The sequence below is a fragment of the Pteronotus mesoamericanus genome, unplaced genomic scaffold (genome assembly GCF_021234165.1).
Source record: "Pteronotus mesoamericanus isolate MK-2021 breed Mesoamerican mustached bat unplaced genomic scaffold, CSHL_Meso_final contig_173, whole genome shotgun sequence".
NCBI lineage: Eukaryota > Metazoa > Chordata > Mammalia > Chiroptera > Mormoopidae > Pteronotus > Pteronotus mesoamericanus.
In genome coordinates, this window is record NW_026555072.1 from 9,769,077 (window position 1) to 9,792,599 (window position 23,523).

The 23,523-nt window shown below is 42.3% G+C and overlaps 2 protein-coding genes across 4 annotated transcripts; one reads left to right on the forward strand and one right to left on the reverse strand.

Moving 5' to 3' along the window:
• Positions 1-2,107: 2,107 nt before the first annotated feature.
• CUNHXorf38 (chromosome unknown CXorf38 homolog) lies at positions 2,108-22,430 on the forward strand. 3 transcript variants are annotated; one of them, XR_008528557.1, is made up of 8 exons: positions 2,108-2,348; positions 2,541-2,675; positions 7,162-7,281; positions 8,751-8,900; positions 9,191-9,370; positions 16,122-16,284; positions 16,731-16,893; positions 22,336-22,430. XR_008528557.1 is itself a non-coding variant. In XM_054566547.1 (7 exons), the coding sequence occupies exons 1-6, from the start codon at positions 2,133-2,135 to the stop codon at positions 16,281-16,283; spliced, it is 963 nt and encodes a 320-aa protein (XP_054422522.1). In that variant the 5' UTR covers positions 2,108-2,132; the 3' UTR covers position 16,284; positions 16,731-17,360. The 3 variants fall into 3 exon arrangements, 2 of the variants coding, with proteins under 2 accessions (XP_054422522.1, XP_054422523.1); XM_054566547.1 differs by lacking the exon at positions 22,336-22,430 and having other exon boundaries at positions 16,731-17,360; XM_054566548.1 differs by lacking the exons at positions 7,162-7,281; positions 22,336-22,430 and having other exon boundaries at positions 16,731-17,360.
• On the reverse strand, positions 22,367-22,798 carry MPC1L (mitochondrial pyruvate carrier 1 like). The gene has a single exon (XM_054566333.1). It carries the CDS (start codon positions 22,796-22,798, stop codon positions 22,367-22,369), a length of 432 nt encoding a protein of 143 aa, XP_054422308.1.
• Between the last annotated feature and the right edge of the window lie 725 nt (positions 22,799-23,523).

The following is a 23,523-nucleotide window of genomic DNA, read 5'->3' on the forward strand; positions in this document are numbered from 1 at the left end:
TTTTGCTTCTTTTGTTACCCAGTTTCAATCAAAGGGACTGGATGCCCATAGAGATTTTTTTCTTTTATGGGGTTTGGGTCTTTAAGATGTTTTCAATGTGATTTTAGTAATAAAATTTACAGAAGTTTCAGAGAACTACCAACTCTCTAGTTAATTTTCATGAAGATGTTTGGGTAGTAGTATGGTTTAGTAATAATTTAACCTGAAAGAAGAAATTGGTTCTGATTTGCCACCTTTTTTCTATCTATTAAAATGCTGTTTCAGAATATATAGAAGTACTTTCAGAATTAGGAAAAAAGTGAAAACTTCAACAAAATACGTCAGATTATTAATAATGGGCTGAACCTTATATTTGAAAATTAACTCTGAGGGTGTTAAGTGCAGGTATAAACTAAAACATACATGATTTTGAATTTGAATACCACTAATAATTAACACAGTAACCTGTTCAGCCACAGGATACTAATAGTTTGTTGGTCATTCTTTGGACTATAGGTAATTTGATAACTTTGAGAAGCATAATTTTACTACTCTAAATTCAGATCCAATTTCGACATAAAAAGTTTCTTTCATGATTCCCCTCCCCCCAAAGAAATACCTACTACATTTTCCTTTAATATTTATTTATTACCCAAGTGTTCTTGATGTAAAATCAATATACCAAAAGTTTTAAGAGAACTTACAGTTAGGGAACTTAAGGGACAGAAAGGGCAGATGTTAATGTATATTTCATTGTTTCTTGTGGAATTTTGTTGCATTTGGTTTGATGGGAATGGACAGTGTGTCCATTAAGGGAATGGTTTGAAATTTATTTAGTATAGGTTTAATACTGAGATTGTTAAGGAAAAAGTTAGCAGAGGCCAACCAGCATTTTACTGCACAACTCCAGTACACCATGATCTGCTCACAATTTTCTAGAAATTGCCTCCACTTCCTAGTGGCTGTGATTTGCTAAAATACCTTGCCCAGATATCTGATTGATGAAAGAGTACATTTAGGTCAATATAAAATAATAGCTAATATTTACTGAGAGTTTACTATTTCCAGGCACTATTCCAAGAATTTCTGTGTATATATAATCCTCACAACAGCCCAAATGGGGTAGATATTAATAGCTTCCTTTTACAGATGAGTGAACTGAGTCCTAGAGAAATGAAATAACTTGCTGAGATCAAATTTAAGACTGCTTAAGATCAAACAGCTAAGAAGAGGCCATTTGAGTCCAGATCTAGTTTTGAACACTGCCACTTTGATGTGAAATAGGAAGTCAGGGGCAAACTTCAGTGTTTAGACTCAACCTCAGAGCCTTTCGTGACTACACACAATTTTAATGTGTTTTCAAAGCTCAATAAGCTGACCAAACCTAACTAAAACAGATGACCTCTTGTCGTTTGAAGTTGATTTATTGCATTCTGACCCTCATGGCACAATTATTTGGAACCACAGACTCCCTGATAGGAGGAGTACTAATTATCATTATAATTAAGAGTACAAAACAATCATCTAAATTTAATGCTTCAGGACCAAAGAAGAAGCCCTTATCTGGCAGTGCCGCCTTCCAGAATCCAGGTGATGTGTTGCCTACTTTGCCTCTCCTAGGTGGCCCAATGGCGGATGCTTTGGAGCTTTGTGTCACCTTGGCACACCGCAAATGCATAATAGGATACATGGTCACATGTCACTAATGCCCTGATTTGCTACAGCGTAGCTGTGGGTTTAGGAACCAGTTAAGTAAACTTCTTGGAATCGTATGACGCAAGGAACATGTAATTCAAGAAGTGTGCTTTAAGCACCTACATCCCTACGAAAAAAACAGGACCACGGACAATCAGGGGAGAGGAGAATCCGGGGCTGGTGAGTGGGGGGGTGGTCTCAGTTTGGAGTAACAGAAAAAGGCGTAAGAGTTTCATTCAGGTCGAGGCTTTCTGGGCAAGCACCAAACTATTTTTACGTATGGGTCACCTAAGACTAGGGTGGGGCCGATGTGCCCCAGAAGCCAGAATGGCGTTCAGCACTTGGGGACAGGGTAAAGGCGGGGCCAAGCTGAATCCGGCACCGCCCAGGATTCTGCGCCTGCGCACTGCTGCCCGCTCCGCCCCTCGCCCCGTGGCCTCCAGGGTAGGAGCGGAAGCATGGTGTTGTCTGAGCTGGCAGTTCGCCTCAACTGCGTGGAGTATAAGAACTGGGTGAAGGCGGGCCACTGCCTGCTGATGCTGCGTGGCTGCCTGCAGGGCTTCGTCGGCCGGGAGATACTAGCCTTCCATCGCAGCCTGCTTGCCTCCGCCCCCGGCCTGGGCCCCAGCGCCACCTGCCGTAGCGGCTCGCGTTGCAGCCCACACGCCCGCCAGGTGAGCGCCTGGCCGAGGGCCTTGATCAGCGCCTCCTGACCCTGTCCCCGTCCCCGTCCCTGTCCCCGTACCCGTCCAGAGTGCAGCGTCCCGTGCCCTCCCTGGTGGTGGGTGGGTCAACCACAAGACACGGGGCTCAGGTGCCCAAATGCCCCTTCCTCCTGGGCCCCCCCTCACCTCCGCCCCCTGTAGTTTTATCCTCAGTGTCAGGTGTGCACAGAGTGGAAACGGGAGATTTTGAAACATCACACGAACAGAAATGGAGACATCTACTGGGGAAACTGCCGGCCGGGACGCTGGCCTGTGGACGCTTGGGAGGTGGCCAAGGTAAGCACCTCAGGCTGTAGGGTTGGAGGGAGGTTACACCAGGTAGGAGTCAACTGGAGCCTGGGACCTCATAAACAGATTCAGAGAAATTGGATGTTTAAGGTCCGGTGTCTAGGCGGTTCAGGGCTGTTATATTGGACCAAACCCAGCTTAGTGAAGTAGAAGCTTCTGTCTACTTCCTGAAGGCATTTTGAGTTTTGCTACCCCTGTTTGCAAAGCTATAGGAAAGGTTTCAACAAGAGATGCTGGGGCAAGCGGGAGCATCATGAGCACAGGCACAGAGGGAGAAACATGAAATGCATTTTTGAGGGTAAGCTCCCTTAGTAGCTGCATTTGGTTCTAGGACACCATGAGTATGACAAAATGCGGTAAGGAAAGAAAAGGCTAAATTGTGAAGGACTTTAAGTGTCCGTGTAAGGAATAAAACTTTGGAGATGGGGCGGGCAGCCAGATAGAAGGATACCATAAGGCCTGTTTTTAGATTTCTGCAACATGACTAGTTGGGCCAGTTTGGGGGGGGGGCGATTTTTTTTTACCTTTTTGATGTTTGTCAGAAGCCAGCTAGGGGGAGGGGAGGGGCAGTCAAAGTGGCCTCCTAACACAAAATAGCTTTTGGAGTCAGCTTCCATGCCAGTGAGCAGCAGGCACAGGCTTGGTACCTGGGAAGCGGAAATCAGAGTCCCAGCTCAGCTGCTGTGGTGTGACATTGGTCAGCCTCTGTTCTCTAACCTCAAAAATGAAATTGGACTATCAGGGACCCCCAGATTTTTGGCTGTCATGGACCAGTATACCCACCACAGCTGCACCCTTTTCTCCATTTTTTAAAGATGCTATAGAATTACCAACTTCTTTTACCTAGAAAACAATACAACTTAAAACTCTACCTTTTACTGTGACTGTCCCTCACCTGTTTGGTCTCCATTGCCGCTTTCCCACTCAGAATCCTCTTGAAGCACAGGCCACCTGTTTTGTTGCTGTCGCCTACAGACCTTCTCCATTCCAACCCTGTGTTAATATTCTCTTCCGACCCCTTTCTCCTTTTTTCTCCTTTCTCTGAACTTGCCTGGACCAACTCCAGCCCTCATGACATCATCACCTGCTTCTACTCAGGGGAAGAAGCACACAAGGCAGCTGACTGGTTTTATTGTTAGTTTTTCTTTCTTCTTTTTTTTTTAAATGAGCAATTTATTTTCTTAGCCCATTCCCCCACCCCCTTCCCTTTAGGAACCATCAGCTTGTTTTCGATTTGTGTGGGCGCATTTCTATTTTGTTTTGTTTATTCATTTGTTTTCCTAGATGCCACATATACGTGAAATCATATGGCATTTATATTTTTCTATCTGACTTATTTCACTTAGCATAGTACCCTCTACATCTATCCATGTTGTCACAAATGGCAAGAAGAAAACAGAAACACTAATTCAAAAAGGTATATGCCCTCCTATACTCATTCTAGCATTACTAGTAATAGCTAAGATACAGAAGCAGCCTAGGTATCCTGGCTGATGAATGGATAAAGAATACATATGAGTGTGTATGCATACACACACATACACAATGGAATATTATTCAACAATTAAAAAAATGAAATCTTGTCACTTTCAGTTGTGGCTCATGAGCCCCAGTCATATGACCACATCTCTCTATAGACTTGTGTTCCCAAAGACAATTGTTGCTGCCTTTCCTTTGTCAAGCCACCACTTGTGTTCCTCCGCCCTCAATTCCAGCTGTTAACCTTGCTCATGCTTGTTGGAGTTGTTGAATACCCCCAGATACATGCTTTTTCATCTTTACAAGACCTACCAACCTGCCTCCCTACCTCTATGTCCATCATCTTCTTTCCGCTACAGAAGAAGTGTGTCTCTTATCACTCCTCGCTGTGTGACATTATTTTCCCCTGTGGTTTCTCCTATCTCCCTGGTTCCTCCTTGGCCTCTTTCTGAGTGTTGGCTTTTCTCAGGCCTCTCCTGTCCCATTCTTCTCCTCTGGTGATACTGCCCAGGTCCATAGAATTAAATATTAAATACTACCTTTATGCAGATATGTATTACTAGCCCTGCTTCCTCTTCTGAGCTCCAGGTGCCCATCTCTCACTGCCTACTTGACCCCTCCACTTCATTACCTCCTGGATGCTTTGTATTGACTTCCCAAGCAGGATTCTTCATCTCTGCCCTCCAAACCTATGCCCATGCCCCACCACCAACTACCTACAGTCATTTTTGCTTCATCTCTTTCTGAACTTCACTTCCCTCTTTGTACCTGCCAAATGGTTATGGAGTCCTCCTCCTGTCCATCTCCACGTCACAACTCTCAGCCTCTCCTTCCTGGTCTCTGGCTGCAGCCTCCCACCTAGCCAGTCACCTCTGGTCAGTTCTTCACCCAGCACGTTGTGTGGTTTTCAAGTGGGAATTAGATCCTTTTATTCCCTTGCCTAAAACCCTTGGATGGCTTCCTGATGTCCTTAGAATAAATTCCAAACTCCTGTGCAGAGCCAGTAAGGCCCAGCGTGATCTGGCCCCCATTTATTTCTCCAACCTCATCTCCTTTTACTCAGTGCAGAGACAGCAGACAATAGTGAGAGGTAATAGGTGTGTTTCCCAGAGCTGCATTTGACACATGGAACACAATGGTATGTGGCACAATTTTAAGAAATAGCTTTCAGAGGCAAGGAGGCAGCAGAGCCTCCTTGTCTGCTTCTATTTCTAAAGAAAGGGAAAAATTACTAGAATAAAACTTTAATGTGGAAGAGACAGGTTTATATTGGTGAAAAAATGCCAGACAGAACATACTTTGTAATGAAAAAAAAAAGTATGCCTGGTTTTGAGACAACTAAGGCCCCTCTTACTTTGTGTTTTCCTCTGAGCAACAGCTGGAGTAAGCAGAGTTCCTTCTTTTCTTCCTTTTTGTTGAATTAGTTTGCCTGTGATACAGGCGCTAACTTCTTTGTTAGCATTTGTAGCATTCGTAAGAGGCTTCCTTCAGAGGCCTGGCATGTCAGTGGCTCTTAAGACATAGAAAGACAGCTATGATCCCAGCTACCGTGCCTTTTGATAGGAGCCATGCAGGAGACACAGAAGTTTTCTTAATTACATGAGGTTCAGGTGTAGGATTCCATCACCATCAGGAACAGGACCCTGACTCTCCGTGGGACTTTTTGGCACCCCTGCCCCGCCAAGCCTTGTTTGGAATGCCATTCCAAGCAGCACTGTATGGTGGTCGGTTGCCTACTGAAATGTGTTTGTTTTCAAGGGAACTCTTTATTTAGAGTTCTCATTGCACGTAATGTTTCATATACCATCTTTTCTAGTCCCTTGGCAGGAATGTACTCTTGAGCTTATTAGCTTGGTAAAGTTGTTGCCTTCAGATGTAAATTTGGAAATATCTCAGGAAAGAAATATACCCAAGCCTTGCTACAACATCATTTTGGGGATTTGTGCCAGAAAATGCTATGAAAGGCAAGATTGTGCTAAAACGAGGCCCTTCTGGTATAATCTAGTGCCTCAAACCCTGGATTCCATCTGTAACTCTGTGGAGGTCCTACTCACCCTGCACCATCAACATGATAATTGCCAACATTTATGGCATGCACCAGACACCAAACAAGTGCTTTGCTTGCATTAATTTATTTAATTCTTGCAACATACTTCGAGGTAGATGAGAATGGTTATCCCTATTTACTGATGAGGGATCTAAGGGTAAGTAGCTTGCCCAGGGTCACACAGCTTGCAAGTGACAGAGCTGGGATTTGAACCCAGCCCTGTTGCACACACTCCAAAGCCCAGGTTCTTAACTTTATACTACCATACTGAACTTTCTCAAGTCATTTTAGTGTCCACTTTGGAGGAACTATTATTTTTAAATTTTAAATCTTTAACAACTCAGCCACTGACATTTCAGTAAGGGAAAGAAATAAGGTGCTTTCTACTCATGCTTCTTGCTTATATGCCATGAGGAAAGGACAGAAAACCAGTTATGTCAAATGTTTAAATGTCATCCTAGCTGGTGTGGCTCGGTTGGGTGTCATTCTGTGGACCAAAAGGTTGCTGGTCCAATTCCCAGTCAGAACACATGCCTGGGTTGCGGGTTCAGTCCCCAGTCGGGGCGCCTGTGAGAGGCATCCAGTCGACATGTGTTTCTCTTTCATATTGATGTTTCTCTCCCTCTCTACCTCCCTCCCTTCCCCTCTCTAAAAATCCTGTCTCCCTTTTCTCTCTAAAAGCAATGAGAAAATGTCCTCAGGGGAGGACAAAAAAAAAAGTTTTAAGTGTCTCTAAGAGCAGAGAGACAGATAGAGCAAATCTTTAGTTACTGCCGAGGGTTAACTGCTTCCTGACTTGGATTTGGACTCATGAGGCTCTAACTTGAAGCTTCAGGAAGAGAATTTTGGTCAACATTTGGGAAACAGATAAGTTTCCCAACTCATTGGCCCCAGTAGCTCATAGGGTTGGAGGAGAATCAGGTGCCCGTTGTGCCTCCCCTCCTGCAGGCCTTCATGCCCCGAGGACTGGCAGACAAAACAGGACCTGAGGAATGTGATGCAGTTGCTCTTTTAAGTCTCATCAACTCCTGCGATCACTTCGTGGTCAATCGAAAGAAAGTCACAGAGGTAAGAGCTGTCAGATTTCAAACCATACAGTGGGAGTCAGTCCTGTAGGTACTGTGAACACCAGCCGAAGAACACACCTTGTGATGCTAAAGCAATGTGTAGATGTAGCACACGGTCTCCCCAAAACAGTGATGTGCAAAGAAACTTAGACTTTGCTTCAAAGTTGGCATCGCTTAGTGGGGCTCACATCCCATGTACCTTCTGTGATGTCTAAGAACCCCAGTACAAATACAGTCAGCCCTTCGGTTCTTCCTAATTAAAGCTTCCTGACAACGTGTTAATACCTTTCACTGCTAAACTAGGTGAACCTCAAATTTCTCTTCTCTGCTCTGCAATAAACAGAAGCAGTTATTTTCGTTGTTAAAAAGTATATATACAGAGCCCTGGCTGGTGTGGGTCAGTGGATTCAGCGCCAGCATGCGAACCAAAGGGTCACTGGTTCGATTCCCAGTCAGGGCACATGCCCGGATTGCAGGCCAGGTCCTCAGTAAGGGGCATGTCAGAGGCAACCTCACATTGGTGCTTCTCTCCCTCTCTTTCTCCCTCCTTTCCCCTTTGTCTAAAAGTAAATAAGTAAAATCTTTAAAAATATATATATATATGTATATATACACACACACGCACATACATATACACACAGAGCAATATATCATTCTGTTCATTGTATGCCAGCATTTGAATCCCGTCCTTATAAATTTCATTGACCAAGTTACATATAACTGGAGAAAATAGAAACACTAGTGAATAAATAAGGTCAGAATAGATTGTTATGTCAGATTTCCTCTGGAGATTTAGACTTTCACTGTTTCACCAGAGAACAGCTCTGGCACATTTATTACTCTGAGGGTCATTGAAAAGAGTATATTTGAATGGATTATGTATAATATGTAGAGAAAATGCATGTATATTTTGCAAGGTTGCCAGTGGCTGAAAGGACTGAGAATCCTCTGTGACAGCAGCAGAGACAAAAATTACCACAGTACAGAGTCCTGTGATATCTCTTAACAAAGATGTGGAAGACTTTACATGAATTAATTAATATATGATTAGACAGCACCATTTGTCCTAAAATACAGGCAAAAGTTGGTCATCTTTTCATCTTGGTTTCTGCAACAAGAAACTCCCTTGGCCCAGCTTCTTGGATCTCCAACAATATTTAAAGGATTTTTGCATTTTCTGTGGGTTTATGTGGAACTGGTAGCCAATACTGCTCTTTGGCAGGTGGTTTTCAGTTCAGAGATATAGGGGATTGTAAGAGATACCCAGCCAGTCACAAGATTTCAAGAGCTAAGGATAGTTGTAGGTTTGTTTGTATTTCTTACCCTGATGAATTTATTAAAATGGCAGGGGGTTGAACATTTTTGTAACTAACAGAAAACCTTCCGGCAACTTTTCTTTGGAACTATGAAATCTTAGTTTACTCCACTGTTTGACTTTGAAACCTTTTATCTTTTTTTGTCTTTCTGTAGGTAATTAAGTGTCGTAATGAAATCATGCACTCTTCGGAGATGAAAGTATCTTCTACATGGCTTCGAGATTTCCAGATCAAGATCCAAAATTTTCTGGAGGAATTCCAGAATATCCCAGAGATTGTGGAGGTGTACTCCAGAATAGAACAGGTAAAAATTAGATTGAACAGCTCTGACATAAAAAACTAAGGGGAAAAAAGGAACCACAGTTACTCATTTGAATTTGAAGTTTATTAGTTTTAATTGAAATTTTAGCATGTAAACAGGGAAAAAACATGTTGATATGAAATCTAGAGTGCTGGGCTGAGAGGCTTTTCTGTGGTCACAGGATGTTATTAAAATGGATCCAGTCAGTGATATTTAATTATAACTTCTTTGAGTAATCCAGTGCATGTCTTTTCCATTCAATCAGTTCATATATTTGCTTGGTAATCCAACAGCTGTTGACATCTGACTGGGCTGTTTACATCCCTGAGGAAGATCATTGCGATGGGGGTGAATACGAAACAGGCATTTACCTGAGTGAGAGCCAAGTAAATGAAATAGAAATGGAATTTCTAAAGGAAAAACTTCAAGAGATTTATCTTCAAGCAAAAGAGCAAGAGGTGCTGCCAGAAGAGGTAAAAAAAAAAAAAAAAGTATCATACCCTCTGTGTGAGTAAACAAAACAAAGAAAAACTCCAGGGAGGAGGAGTCTTTCATTTTAACATATTGCCAGTTATGTTTCTGACTTATAAGACAAATCATTTTCAGAAATGGGTATTCTTTTGGCACAGATTAACATTACCTTTAAATAATTATTTTCACTTCATCAGCAATCATTTGAATGCCTAATATGTGCCACACAGTGGAACAGCACAGTAAGGGCTACCACAGAATTCTGAACAAAGGTTCAAGAGATTCTCTGCAGGTCAGGGAGGGGGTGCAAAAAAAGGGGGGGGGCTTTGCTCAGAAGGTGCTGTTGAACTGGGACTAATGGAATCAAATCAGAGTTTGGCAAATTGGCAAGAGGAGAAAGGCATTCTTGGCAGAAGGAACAGCACCTGCCAAGGCATGAAAGAACAGCTTGGGCCTGGGCAGCGAGCATAGGAGGCATGACTCATGGTCAGATGTGAGGTGGTCAGGTAGGTTGAAGCCATGTTTTGAAAGGTTTTCTGTGCTACACCAAGAAGTTTGGACCTTATTTCCAGAAAGTGGTAGGGAGCCAACAGATTTTTTTTTATTTTATTTATTTTTTGAGAGAGGGGAAGGGAGGGAGAAAGAGAAGGAGAGAAACGTCAGTGTGTGGTTGCCTCTCATGCGCCCCCCACTGAGGACCTGGCCTGCACTGCAGGCATGTGCCCTGACCGGGAATCAAACTGGTGACCCTTTGGTTTGCAGGCCAGCACTCAATCTACTGAGCCACACCAGCCAGGACTTTTTTTTTTTTTAAGCAAGAAAGAGTAAATGAAATAGGGCAGATACAGCTTTTAGAAAGCTAAATCTTGTGGCAGTTGGAGTTGGAGACTTGCTAATAGGCTCTTGCAGTCTTGGGAAGGGTGAGAGGAGGAGAGGTAGAAACTAAAGATGAGGTGGAAGAGCCAGATTCGGGAGACATTGCTTGTGTAGAGCTAGTGGCTGTAGTCGCTGGTTAGCTTACTTGGAGCATGGCATGGCCCTGGAAGGAGGGAGTTGAAGATCGACGAGATTTCTAGTTTAGGACACTGCAAGGTAAGGACGAGTTCAAGTCCTAATTGGGAGTACAGGAGAAATGAATCTCCTTTGTTCCATGTAAGCTATAATTTTTTTTTTTTTTTAAGAAATGAACAGTGGGCCCCGGCTGGTGTGGCTCAGTGGATTGAGCACTGGCCTGTGAGCCAAAGGGTCGCCGGTTCAATTCCTAGTCAGGGCACATGCCTGAGTTGTGGGCCAGGTCCCCAGTGGGGGGCGCGCAGGAGGCAACCACACATTGATGTTTCTCTCCCTCTCTTTCTCCCTCCCTTCCCTTCTCTCTAAAAATAAATAAATAAAAATCTTCAAAATGAACAGCGAATTGTATTCTAGTAAGTTTCCGAAGTATTCCGGTACTTCCTACATTAGAATTCTAGATCACCAGATCTTAGACAAATTTTGTTTTACCTCTCCATTCCACCTTGTCCGAGGAAAGTAGTTTTGCTGATTGCCACATTAAACACAGAGAAGATGTTCTTGTACTACAGAGTGTGTATCCCATTCACCAAGCTCTGCTCCTTACTAGTCCATGTGCTGTGTGAACTGGTCTGACCTTGACCCAGATATTTCATTCAACTTGGTGAGCTCCTTTAGCACAGGGATTGCGTACTGCCAGTTTTTGGGTGTGCCCTCCCTGGCGCACCATAGATACTTAAAATGAGGAATAAGACTGTTAAATCTTCTGTTTTCTAAATCCATGTGTTTCATCTTGCTTTATTTTAAAATGCCGTTAGAGCCAGCCCCAATTCTCTTTCTGCTGCTGTTGCTTTTAGAAGCAGAGTTGAACAAGAAAAGGCAACCGGAGGATCGGGCTCACGGCCCCTGAGTTGTTCATGGTTACCTCTTCTCTCTTGAGGGAGCTACAGTTCTTTCCTGTTTGTAAACAAAGAGCAAAACACATCAGTAGGAACACAAGCCAGAAGCCTACGTGAGTTGTGAGCTGGAAGGGAACCTGACAGTCATCTCATCATAGCCCCTGCTTTATGCATGAGATAGCAACCCCAAGGAGCAGGTGTTGTCAGATGTAAGGCCACCGGCTGGGGTCTGAGGGCTGGCTCTGGGTCTCCTCGCTCTGGTCCTGTGTCTTTCCACATGCCTCACTGCATCTTGTATCACCAAAGAGCGAGCAACTGTAAATTTCAAGCCCTCATTATCTCTGTTTTACAGAGAGGAAATTGGGGTTAATTGGCTTGTTCTCTGGGTCCCCAAGTCTCTAGATAGAGTTGATAAGTTCTCATTTTGCATGCTTTCATTCAGTAGACCATGGCATTTCTCTTGATATTTCAATTGATCAAAATGTAAATTCAAATTGATTGGCATGTTATCTCTAAGAAGTTGAAGGTCGGCTTTCCATGGTGTACGGAACTTGACCTCATTTTTAAGTTCAGTACTAGATATGGTTATCCATGTACTTTAGGGTTAGTCTCCAAAGTCAGATGATTTGATAAACCAAATTTCAGTGACTCTAACATGGCATCAGTTGTAAGACACACCATTAATTCATTTACTTCTAAGAAAGAAAATGCCAGTTTATTGTAAGACACTATCAGTGGTAAGATGCATTCTCATTTGAGATGTTAAAATATGAAGGAAAAAAAACATGCATCCAGGAATTAAGAAAAAGAGTGATTATATTATGACCACAGGACTTTTTTTTGTAAATATTTAACAAGACCTGTTTCTGGTATTCATTAAAACAGTAGGAGTGGTATTGGAAAGCCAAGTTGAGAAAAAAATGCTTAATGCTGGTAATTGAGTGTGACGGTTCCCAAAAATGCATCATGGAGCATGAGAGTGAGTGCCAAGGAGCACATAGCAGAGAGAGCTCATCATCACCATTCTTCTCTGCTTGAGTGATGAGCCCTAATGGTAAACAACGTTGTAAAAGGGGCTCCCATGAAAATACACTATGTGGAAGTGATTGTAAAATGCATTCCGCTTCAGAGCCACATGGGAGCAGCAGCTGGTCAGGTCCCTTGGGACATACGTGGAATGTGTCCACCAAGGGCCCAGCTACAACAGAATTTAGCTGCCACCCAAGAGCCTTTCATGTAGCCCTGCTGGCCCTTCGTGCTCTGTTCAGACCTGGGAGTTCAAAAAATTTCAGCTAAATGAGTACAGTAAGTGGCTAAAAGAAACAAACATGTAAAGAACTTACACATTCTTGAAACTCATCACTGATTTCGTAAGCCCTGCTGAGGGAACCACCTCCGCAGAGATCCGTGGGGAAGCCTGGGGAGACCGGACAGTGACAGAATGTACTCAAGGCAGTCAGAGAAAAGATCGAAATGACACTGTTATATTCCACAAATATTTCCTGAGCAAGCACGTACTGTGTTGCAGGCACAGTTCTAGAAGCTTGGTGTGCATCAATGAACAAAAAAAGATCCCTGTAGGAGGAGACAGACAGTAAAGTCAACATAATAAGTAAATGATGTGCCTTAGAAGAAGTACTGTGTTGAGGAGAGTATGGGGAATCTGGAAAGGTAGAGTGGGGACGAGTATCAGGTTACAGTAGGGTGGTCGGGATGGCCTTATTGAGAAGGACTTAGCAACACCTTGGAGGAGGTGAGGACTAGCCATGTGTATATTTGGAGCGAGAGCGTTCAGGCAGAAGGAAGAGCAAAAAGTTGAGCCAGGGTGGCTCGAGTGAGGTGAGGGAAAGAATAGTGGGTGAGGAAGTAAGAGAGTGAAGATAGAGAGGGCAGGTCACTTTGGGCTCTGTAGAGCCACTGAGAAAGACCTAGGCTCTTCCTTCTGAGATGGGAGCTGGCGGCAGCGGTCCCAGCAGCAGAATGACAAAGGGAACACAACTGGCCGCTATGTTGAGGATACTGGGAGGGGGTGGGGTGGTTAAAGATAAAAGCCGGAAGACTCATTAAGAGGCTGCTGCAGTTACCAGGTAAAAGAGATGGTGGTCGGACCAGGGTGGAAGTGTACAGGTGGTGAGGTGGGCAGATGTGGCATGTGAGAGAAAGAGGCATCAAAGACAAATCCAAGAGTTTTGGCTTAAGGGACTAGAAGAATGAGGTGCTAAGCATCTTTTGCCAGTAGTAGTCTCTGGCACATGGTAGACCGACTCTCACTCAATATTTGTTACATGAATATGGGAAGGAAGGAACGTACGTACCAGACACAATGCTAAATGCTTTTAGTGGGTTATTTTAATCCTCACAAGAATTCTAAGTGGGGTTGGTATCATCTTCCTTTATTTGCAAACATGGACATAAGTTCAGAGAGGTCAAGTATCTTGCCCAAAGTCACAAGGTGATTAAGTGACAAAGTAGGGCTTCAATATCCAGATCTGTCTATGTTCCTTCATTTTTTCTAGTACTTCAGTTTTTCCATTTCTACTTTCTCTTCTCCATTTACATATAATTAGTAATGAAAAAAACAACAACTTCTTTTGACTTTTTCTCCCCCTCTCCCCACCTAACCAAAATAAAATAATTGCCCCTCTTAAGCACATTTGAAGGACAGAGAGGATCAGGAGATGACAGGACAAAGGAGCACAGCTCCCAGGTCATCAAATGAGAAGGTCCCCAAACGGGGAGGGAGGACCCCACTCCATCTTGGAGCGTGTGTGCGGTGCACAGTGCCAGCCAGCGCGGTCACAGGCACCATGGGAAGGACCCTGGGGAGTGCTTCTAGAGCACCAGGCAGCGGCAATAAATGCTAACAGTGCAGTGCCCACAGTGTACTGTGTATGCTGTGAATAATGTCATTGGTGTAATCTTCACTTTACATGTTTATGATTTCTGGATTTATTATTTAAAACCCAGGGGTATTTTAGGAATTGTAGGCTTGTTTCCAGCCAGTAACAAGCAGCTCCAGGTGAAGGGCATGTCCCTACATACTTACTAGACAATCTGAGGACCTCCCTGGCCCTCCCTTCTCCCTGTTTACCCTCGTGACAAGCCACAGCCAGCCCTCCCCTGCCTCCCTTGCATCACTAGCAAACATCATCCAGCATCTCTGGCTGTTTCATTTGCTGACATCACAATCACCTGAGTGCTTGCTTAGTTTCCACCCTAGACCTAGTGCATCAGAATCAATCATGTATACTCTGAAGTTTAAGAACCACCGTTCTGCTAGGGATAGGGTACTCCACCACTTTTCCTCATTAGATGTAGATCACCTTGACTTAGCTTGAAGTTGGAAGTCCCCCATTAGAAAAATTCATCACACCCAAAAATATGAGTAACTCTCATCTTTGTAATAAATATAGTGACCAGTAAGGGTGTCCTGGGATAAGCCCTTGATACATTTCCATGATACTGTTCTGAGAGTACTTTTATTAGTTTAAATATCAGGTAGTACATTACTGGTGGCAGTTTAAATTGGTACAACCTCAGTAAATGGAAACTTTGGCAAAATCTATTAATAAAACAAAAAACTCCATCAGAATTAGAACTGCATTTCACTTCTAAAAACATCCTACAAATGGACTTGTCTTTTATGCAAAATTACACATATACAGCATTATTGGTCCTAACAGAAGGTTTGAAATAATATGTTAAAATGTGAAACATCCATAACTGAAATATTCAGCCATTAAAAAAGATAACAAGGCCACTCTTTATAATCTGATGTAGGAAACAGGAAAGATCAGTTGAAGAACAATGTCTAGCATGCTGCTATTTGTATTTTTTTTAATGTGTATACAATATACACATGCTCACATGGAAATGCATAGACTATCTCTGGAAGAAACACAAGAAATTTCATTGTGGTCACCTCTGAGGGAAGGAGCTAGGTAACTGAGGACAAGCATTTAGAAGAGGACTAATTATTTACATTGTACTCTTGTGCTCATCTTGAAGTTTTTACCTGTACATATTATTACTATTAAATATATATAAACAGATCTATACATATGCATGTATATGGATAACCATATACATATGTATATGTATGGATATATACATTTAATACTAATGCACGTACAGTTACAAAATTCAAAATGAAAGGGCTTCATTTTATTTTTGTATACATGTACATATGTGTATATGTATGTATGTGTGTGTTACAATGATTTTACTTACCATTTTTCAGCTTTACAATGGTGCAACACAGATAACATATTTCAATAGAAACCATACTTTGCATTTTGATCTTTTTCTGGGCTAGCGATATGCAATATGATAATCTCTTGTGGTTTTGGGAATGGCAGTGAGATGACTTTGCCCAATTGTAGGCTAATGTAGGTGTTCTGAGCACATTTAAGGTGGGTTAGACTAAGCTGTGATGTTTGGGAGGTTAGGTTGCACTAAATGCATTTTTGAGTTACATTTTCAACGTACAATCGGCTTATCAGGATGTAACCCCATTGTAAGTTGAGGATCATCTGTGTGTGTTCGTACAAATGTAGAAAGTTTTTTTAAAAATTTGAGGAGGCAAGCAAACATCCCTGTGAGTGGCCCAGAACCAGCTAGCCTGGGTCTTACTTTGTTTGAGTAGAGGGTGCTTTGTTTTAAAGGGTTTGTTTCGTTTTGTTTTTCAAACCTTAACCTGTTTATGGACAGGTGCCTGTAGCCAAGGTTTCTGTCTCTTGGTCCATACATGGGCAGGAGCCAGTCTTGGAGCTAATAAGTTTTCACCTGAAGTACAAGGCTGCTGTAAAATGATCTCAGCTGTGAATTGTATGGTTTCTTTTTGCAGCTCTTAAATCAGCTGGAGGTGGTAAAAGAATTTCTAAGAAACAATGAAGATCTTAGAAATGGTCTTACAGAAGATATGCAGAAGCTAGACAGCCTCTATCTACAGCATCAGAAAGTGGATTCAAAGGAACCTGGGGCACAGGCTCCTGAAGGGGAGGCCTGAGGTAAATTTAGGCATTTGATGTTAAATAAGGATAGAATAGCCTCATCTCTTTGATGTCTGTTCTTTTATGTAAGGTCATAATGAACACACATTTAGTCTCATCTGAAGTTTCCCTATGTCCTTAATATTTGAGAGAAAGGACACTGGGCTTTGTGCTCTTTCTAGTTGATAGTTTTCATATGGGAAGTAATTCAACAAAAACTCCCTGCCAACTTGGTTTAGTGAAATATACCTCAAGTCATTGGTCTGGTCTTAAGTGATTCAACTTTATAACATAATCAAAGAGCATGGCAGCCTTAAAGTGATACCAGTGATGACTGGCTCTTAGCTGTGGTATTAATAGCAATTTGTTAATTTCCATAAGTAAAACTTGTTAAAATAAATAACTGTCTTCAGTATTTTACTTTTTTCCCCCCAAATAAAATTAAGTATTTTCTTTTATTTTAGGTTGCCCTTTGACAAAAATCAGACATGGTCTGTGAAAGTCAGCATGGCTTCCGTCTCAGCCATCCTTTTCTGTGCAAAAGGAAAAGCTTGCCAGACTACTCTACCAAACCAAAAAGGAATTTTTGTTGTCTTTTCCTGGACTTTTCCTTTGACTCTTTGGGAGGTATTTTTGTTTTTGTTTTTTTATTCATAAGCTTGGTGTTGTGCGATTTATACTGACCAAAAAATATTACTCTTATGCCAAAACTGTTATTCAGGGTTTTTGGGTGTTTTTTCTTTTGTTTTGTTACTTATTTAAAAGGTAAGATTCTTTTCTGGTCCTAAACTCTAGCTGCTTAGCACAGTAAAGGCTGTGTTTGGCCAGGCCTGTGTGAGGGGTCATGCAGAGTTCTCTGCCCACTGGCAGACAAGTCCTGCCTCACCCCACCCCCTCCTTCCTGAAAGTCTCATTCATGAGGATGCCCAAGGGGTGAACTGTAATGTAAGAGTCAAGATATAAATCCTTCCTTTTTGGAAGAAGGTAAGAAAAAAATTGCCTGAAAGGCCATTTTCTAGCCATTTCCAATTAGTTATAGAACTATTGCAACCGTTTCTGGTACCCTGAGGCAGTAGGACAAGGAAGTGGGTCCGGGCTGGTGGGGGAGGGGCTGGGGAACACAGTGACTTGACTGACCAAAGAGGGGGCAGGGGGCCTTAGGCCAGCATCACAAACAGGGATGTTGGGGAAAGCTCTGCAGTTGCTGGCTTGTTCATGGCACTTAGGAAAGGTAAACTCCCTTGGCAGTCACAGCTCTTTCTGTTCAGCTAGATCCCAAGTGCTAAGCACAGGCGCTGGCCCTGCTGTGCTCAATGAATATTTTTTTGACTGAAGGGTCAGCAGATAGCTTAGGAGTATTCATATATAAATGTAAATGTTAGTTATACTGTTATCTAAGCCTGGTCCTTCCTTGGAAGATTTAAGAATGAAATTTCAACATCCTTAATGGGAATTCAAAGACATCATTTTCTTTCAACAGATTCATGCATTCATTCATACTTCCTCTATTCCTTTTACCCAAAAAGCCATTCACTTCTGTCTTTGTTCTGTTTGTTTCCTGAACTGTGAAACCCCTGTCCCATTGTATGCAATGGTGCTTAACTGGGCCACGTTGCCTCTGAACCTTCAGGGACAGAATTGCCACGTTCCCTGCTGCCTGGAGGAATAGCCCCAGTGAAAAACCAAGCTCTTTTGCTTCCTCAGCTGCCCATGAAGAATGTGATCTGTAGAGGATGGGCCGAGGGTTGAGGTATATTTTTACATTAAAAGGCATTTAATGTAATTTTGTAAAACCTGGATGAATGCAGATGTGCCTGTAACTTCCTGCTTTAATCTTTCCTGTTACTATTTGGCCTTTAATCTTAACGTTTTCTTTCCCCCTTCATTTCATGGAGTTTCTTGAGATGACTTCAATAGTGAAGGAAGAAGAATTTTCATTCAGCATACAACTCTCCCAAACTAAGAAACTTTGTAATATTTCCTATCTTCTAGATATGAGTCAAAACTTGGCATCAAATTAAATCTTAATTCACTAACCAATTTAAAACCTTATTTCCAATGGGATTAGGATCACTTAATTTTCATACCTCTTGTATCTAGTTAGTTTTTCCTTATCTTTCGAACACTTAGTAAGTGTCAACCATGTGCCAGGCACTAACGTAAATGCAAATGTGAGGATTTTAAAGGTATGGATGGTGGTCTATGAGCTTTCATCTTATTGGATTTAATGTCTACTTTGATAAATTAAAAATATTCAGAAAAGTATAATGGCAGTGTTTAATTACATTGAAATTGAAACAAAGAAAGGAAGACATTCCCAGAGAGGGCTTAAAAGCGAATGTGGTGTGTTCAGGGACATCAGCCTGTGGGCCTTTCATCTATAGACCTATGCATGTGGGCACCAAGGAGTGTTCACAGCAGAGTTGGCAGCCAGCCATCAGGAGAGGACTGGTTAAATAGGTCACAGCGCAGCCATGCTACAGAGTACTATACAACTGGTAAAAAAAAAATGAGGAAATGCTGCAATGCAGTAATGTGGGACAATCTCTAAGACATTAAATAGAAAAGCAGAAAGTTTAACAATTTAACAGAATGCTATAAACTGTTGTATTTTAAAATAACATGTCTGGAAAGTTTTTTTTTCCCCAAGATTTTTTGCTGTTACTTCTGTGAGAGGAACTGGGGTTGAGAAGAGTGGTTTGAAGAAATGTGGCTTTTCTACTCTGTGAAAATTTTACAACAAACATGCACTTGTGTATTTTGAAATTTTTACTTAAAATTTTTATTTTCAAAATAAAGAGATACAAACAATATAAATTCAGACTGTAAGAGTTATGTGTCACATTTCCTGTAATACGTTGTAGCGTCCATTTTTGTGGAGATCAGCTCCACCTCTGGGGAGATTTGTGAGTTGTCAAGATCAGAAGCCCCCCAGGAAGTGCTTTCCTTTCTGCACAAGGCTTTGTTTCATCTCAGAGTGCCTTGTTTTCATCCAGCAATATGATTTGCTCTCAGCCTGTCCCTGGAACACAATATGTGGTTTATGTTTTGAAAGACTTAGAGGAGAAAAATGGTTTTTGCATCATAGTTGCAAAGATAAGGCAGTTCTTTAGATTTTAGCCTGTGCTTTGCTGGGAAGCTCAGAGGACCTAAGGAGGAAGTTATGACCTAACTAAACTCAATATAAAAACAAATTTTGGGACATTACAAACGTGTGTCAGTAACAAAACTTCTGGAAAAATAACTGCCAATTCAGACAATGTTATTGGCTTCATAAAGTACTGGTAGAGATCTGTAGACAGTTTAAGTTAAATTTCAAAGGTCAGAAAGGATTATTTATGTTTGAGAGTTTGGGGGGGTTATGATATGATTGTTACTGTAATGATTTGAAAGTTTCATTTTTATTAAAATATTAATCACATGTTATGGCTTTAAGCATGAATATCCTAGGCAACAAAGGGTTAGATCTTTTAGTTGGGTGGCCATACTACGAATTGGATCCTGTAAGTGTAGCACTGCATTAGAGTAGAGGTGTTGTAATCATCTGAATGTTTTCTCTAACTTTTTTGCCCACTAGGAAATTATCAGCAAAGAGTGCCTCCTTTTTCCTTACCAGGTTAATTAGAAACCCACCTGGTCTGAAATGTGTTCAACAGACAGTGGTCTTTTATTGAAATATAATACCCAAATTACAAAATACATTTTATAAGACAAATCTAAAAATCTATTAATTTCTACTCGTGTAATAGTAAAGGGGGAAATCCTTCAAAGTTTTAATAAAAATCTTGATAAAAGGTTATGATTCATTTGAGAACTTTAAGAACAGCTTTTTATTACTGCATGGGAATTTTTATTTTAGAGCCGTGTGTGTGGTAGCCAGCCTAGAAAATAGCCCCCAATGATGCCTGCCTCCTGGTATTTCCACCCTAGTACTGTCCTTCCACAGTGTGCCAGGATTGTTCCATGTGACCAATAGAACACAGCTGAAGTGATGGTATATCACTTCCCAGATTAAGCTATAAAAAAAGATAGCTTCCCAACCTAAATGCCCATCAGTAGATGATTGGATCAAAAAATTATGGTACATTTACACAATGGAATACTACGCAGCAGAAAGAAAAAAAGAACTACTAAGCTTCGCGACAGCATGGATGGAACTGGAGAGCATCATGGTAAGCGAAATAAGCCAGGGGGCGAAAGACAAATACCATATGATCTCACCTATAAGCGGAACCTGACCAACAATGCAAAGATGCAAGGAAAATACGACCAGCAACACTGAAAGGAAAAGAAACCAGCAGAGACAAGAGGGAAGGAGGGAGGGGTGGGCCAGGGAAAAGGAGGGGAAGAAGCAAGTCAAGGAACATATAGCAAGGACTCGTGGACAAAGCCAAAGTGGGGAAGGATTGAGGGAGGCGGGGGGGGGGGGGAGGCAGAGACAAATGTGTTTGAAAAAAAAAAAAGATAGCTTCCATCTTGGGTTTTCTTTCTTTTGGAACACCTGCTGTGGGTGAAGCGTGTTGTAAGCAGCCCTGTGGCCACATGACAGGGAACTGAAGCCTCCTTTAAACTGTGAGTTTGAAAGTGGGATTCTCTAGCCCCAGGCAAGTCTTCAGAGACTGCAGCCACAGTGGACAGCTAAGAGACCCTGAGCCAGCAGCAAACACCCAGCTAAGCCATTCCCATTCCTGACCCTCAGAAATTGTAAGATAATATTTGTTGTTTTTTAAAATTTTAAATATTTGTTGTTTAAAGCTAAGTTTGGGAGTGATTTGTTACACAACAATAGATAACTAATACATTATAATTTTCCAGAGTTTGTTTTTCCCCCCTGCATGTAGAAAGTGTAATGCAGAAACTGCCTACAAAGAGGACTTGTGCTTAGATGCCACAAAAGATAAAAGGGAATCTTCCAAGAGTTCCACTAATGTGCCTGTCTTAATCCAAACCTGGTAATTTCATAACCTTTCAGATGGCTGTTTTAAATTTCTTTGCATTTGAAACATTAAACAAAAGCAGTCCTAAACACATTCGTTGAGGTTCCGCAGTAGACCACTCTGGAACTTCCTGCATCCTCCAAAGGTAGGGGGAGACTTGAGGTTAAATCCTAGAGGGTAGCCTCTGCTGCAGAATGGCTTCATACCCACTGTCCCACCCTTCTCTTTTCTGTCCTTCCTGGTTTAAGAAAACTCAGCATTTATGAGATTCTGGCAGCAGAGGCGAAGGTGGATACTCTGGGCTAATACTGTTGACCACAGGCCCTCATCCCCAACCATAGCTAGGCGATAAGTCAAACAATTTTACAAACTGCCATTTCTCCATTTTTAGGCATGAGGAAAACAGGAAAGGATTATGATTTTGTCATTTTTATTTCTTAGTTACCTAGAGCTCAGGGTTGACAGTAATTGACCTCAGAGTTATTTATTCTGTTTCCATGGAAGATTCTATAATTGCTCTCAGTCACTGAGAAATTCTAGATTCTCTTAATAAGTAAGTACTCCTTAAAACTCTAAAGTGGATTTCACAGAGATCATTTAAACTCAGTTCCAAGTATTTCCATCAAGAGAAATAGCCCCCAGACTTTTTCTTTTTGGTGTAAAGAGATTTGTGACTCTACCAAGGTTTAAAAGTCATGTGTGCTAAGCATCCTTATTTGGCCTGGATACACAAAGCAAGTAACAAAACATGTTCCCAAGAGAGCTTTAAGAAAATTAATAAAACAACAACGAGTTATATAATTTGAAATACCTTTCATTCAAACACTCTTTCTTCCCCATATAAACTAAAATTAACCCTCGAGTTGTGGGTCCCATGAATAAAAAAACCAAGCAATCTACCTTCCTTACCTTCTATAAAAGTTTATTTCCAGGTCAAGAAAGAGGCGACACTCGGTTTCAGTTCTATGCTACTTTGTATTTTGTTTATTAACCAAACTGCAGGTTTAAATGAGATTTGCACTGTTCTAGAGTCAAAACCAAACTTTTCACTGGTCTTTAGGAAGAAAAAGTTCAGTGCTTGCAAAGCTGCAAAGATTAGATAAGGCCATCTCAGCCATTAATCTCATTACAGGAACTGCAGATTGGGGCCGGTGGCCACCTAGTCACTCACAGGCTGTGGTGTCGTCGTCGATGGCGGTGGTGACAGCGACGGCGGTGTCGGCGGTGTCGGTGGTGGCAGCCGGGGTGGCAACAGCAGTGGTCTTCTCAGCGCCCCCGCCGTAATAGTAGATGAGGTAGCGGCTCGCCTGCATACTCTGCGCCACCACGTTGGTGCCGTGACAGGCCATCAGCAGCAAGTTGCGAGGCTGTACGCGGTAAGCAAAGCGCATGAAGGCCATCGAGTAGAGGATGAGCGCTGTCGTCATGCGGCCGCTGATGATGTCCGGAGACTCCTTCATGTCCCTAAAGGCAGCCAGCGGTAGGCCCCAGTTGGCCATGGGACCCCAAAAGTGTGTGCTGGTCACATAATCCCGGAACTCCTTGGTCTTCACGTAGTCCTTTGCCTTCCGGCACAGTGCCGCTATCGCCGCCATGATCACAGAGCCATAAGAACGCCAACGGATGAACAGCCAGCTCACAATGATGTGGGGCGTAGAGACGTGATACCATAGCAACCGGGACACGGCGTCAAACGCACGGCCTCGCGCCTTAGATTGGCTGCTGTAAAGTGCGCCAGACAGCACGTGCTGCTATCTGGTGCACGCACAGCAATGCCGTAAAGTGCGTCGCACAGCACCTACCATAGTTGCATGTGCCTTCCTTCTGGTGAGCACTTGAAATCTGTGGAATGCATGTGTGTGCATGCATTTCTGTGTGTGCCCCTCTAGCAAAGGCAGAAGCACAGCCTCATCATTTGCACCCATCATGCTACGGCCACCATAAAGCTCTCAAGATTACTACCCAGGAAGATGAGGGTTCGGCTGCCTGCTTCTCTTTAGCTATATGAAGGGAAACTTTGCTTGTTGTCTTCGATCTATGGACACTATTGACTAGATGCTGATACAAAATTCTTCAACCAGGTAAAGAATTTTAGGCCTTACACAATTTGCCAGAGTGTTATTTGCAGACAGAGTGACAGTTTACCCCTAAATATTCCAGCGTCTGGCTCCTAACAAGGGCATTCTCCTAATTTAACCACAATGCAATAATCCAGTCACATACTTAACATTTAGTACACTACTGATATGTAACATGCAGTATATATTTAAGTTTTAGAACTTTATGGGGTTTTTTTTTCTTTTTGCTGGAGTAGGGGAGA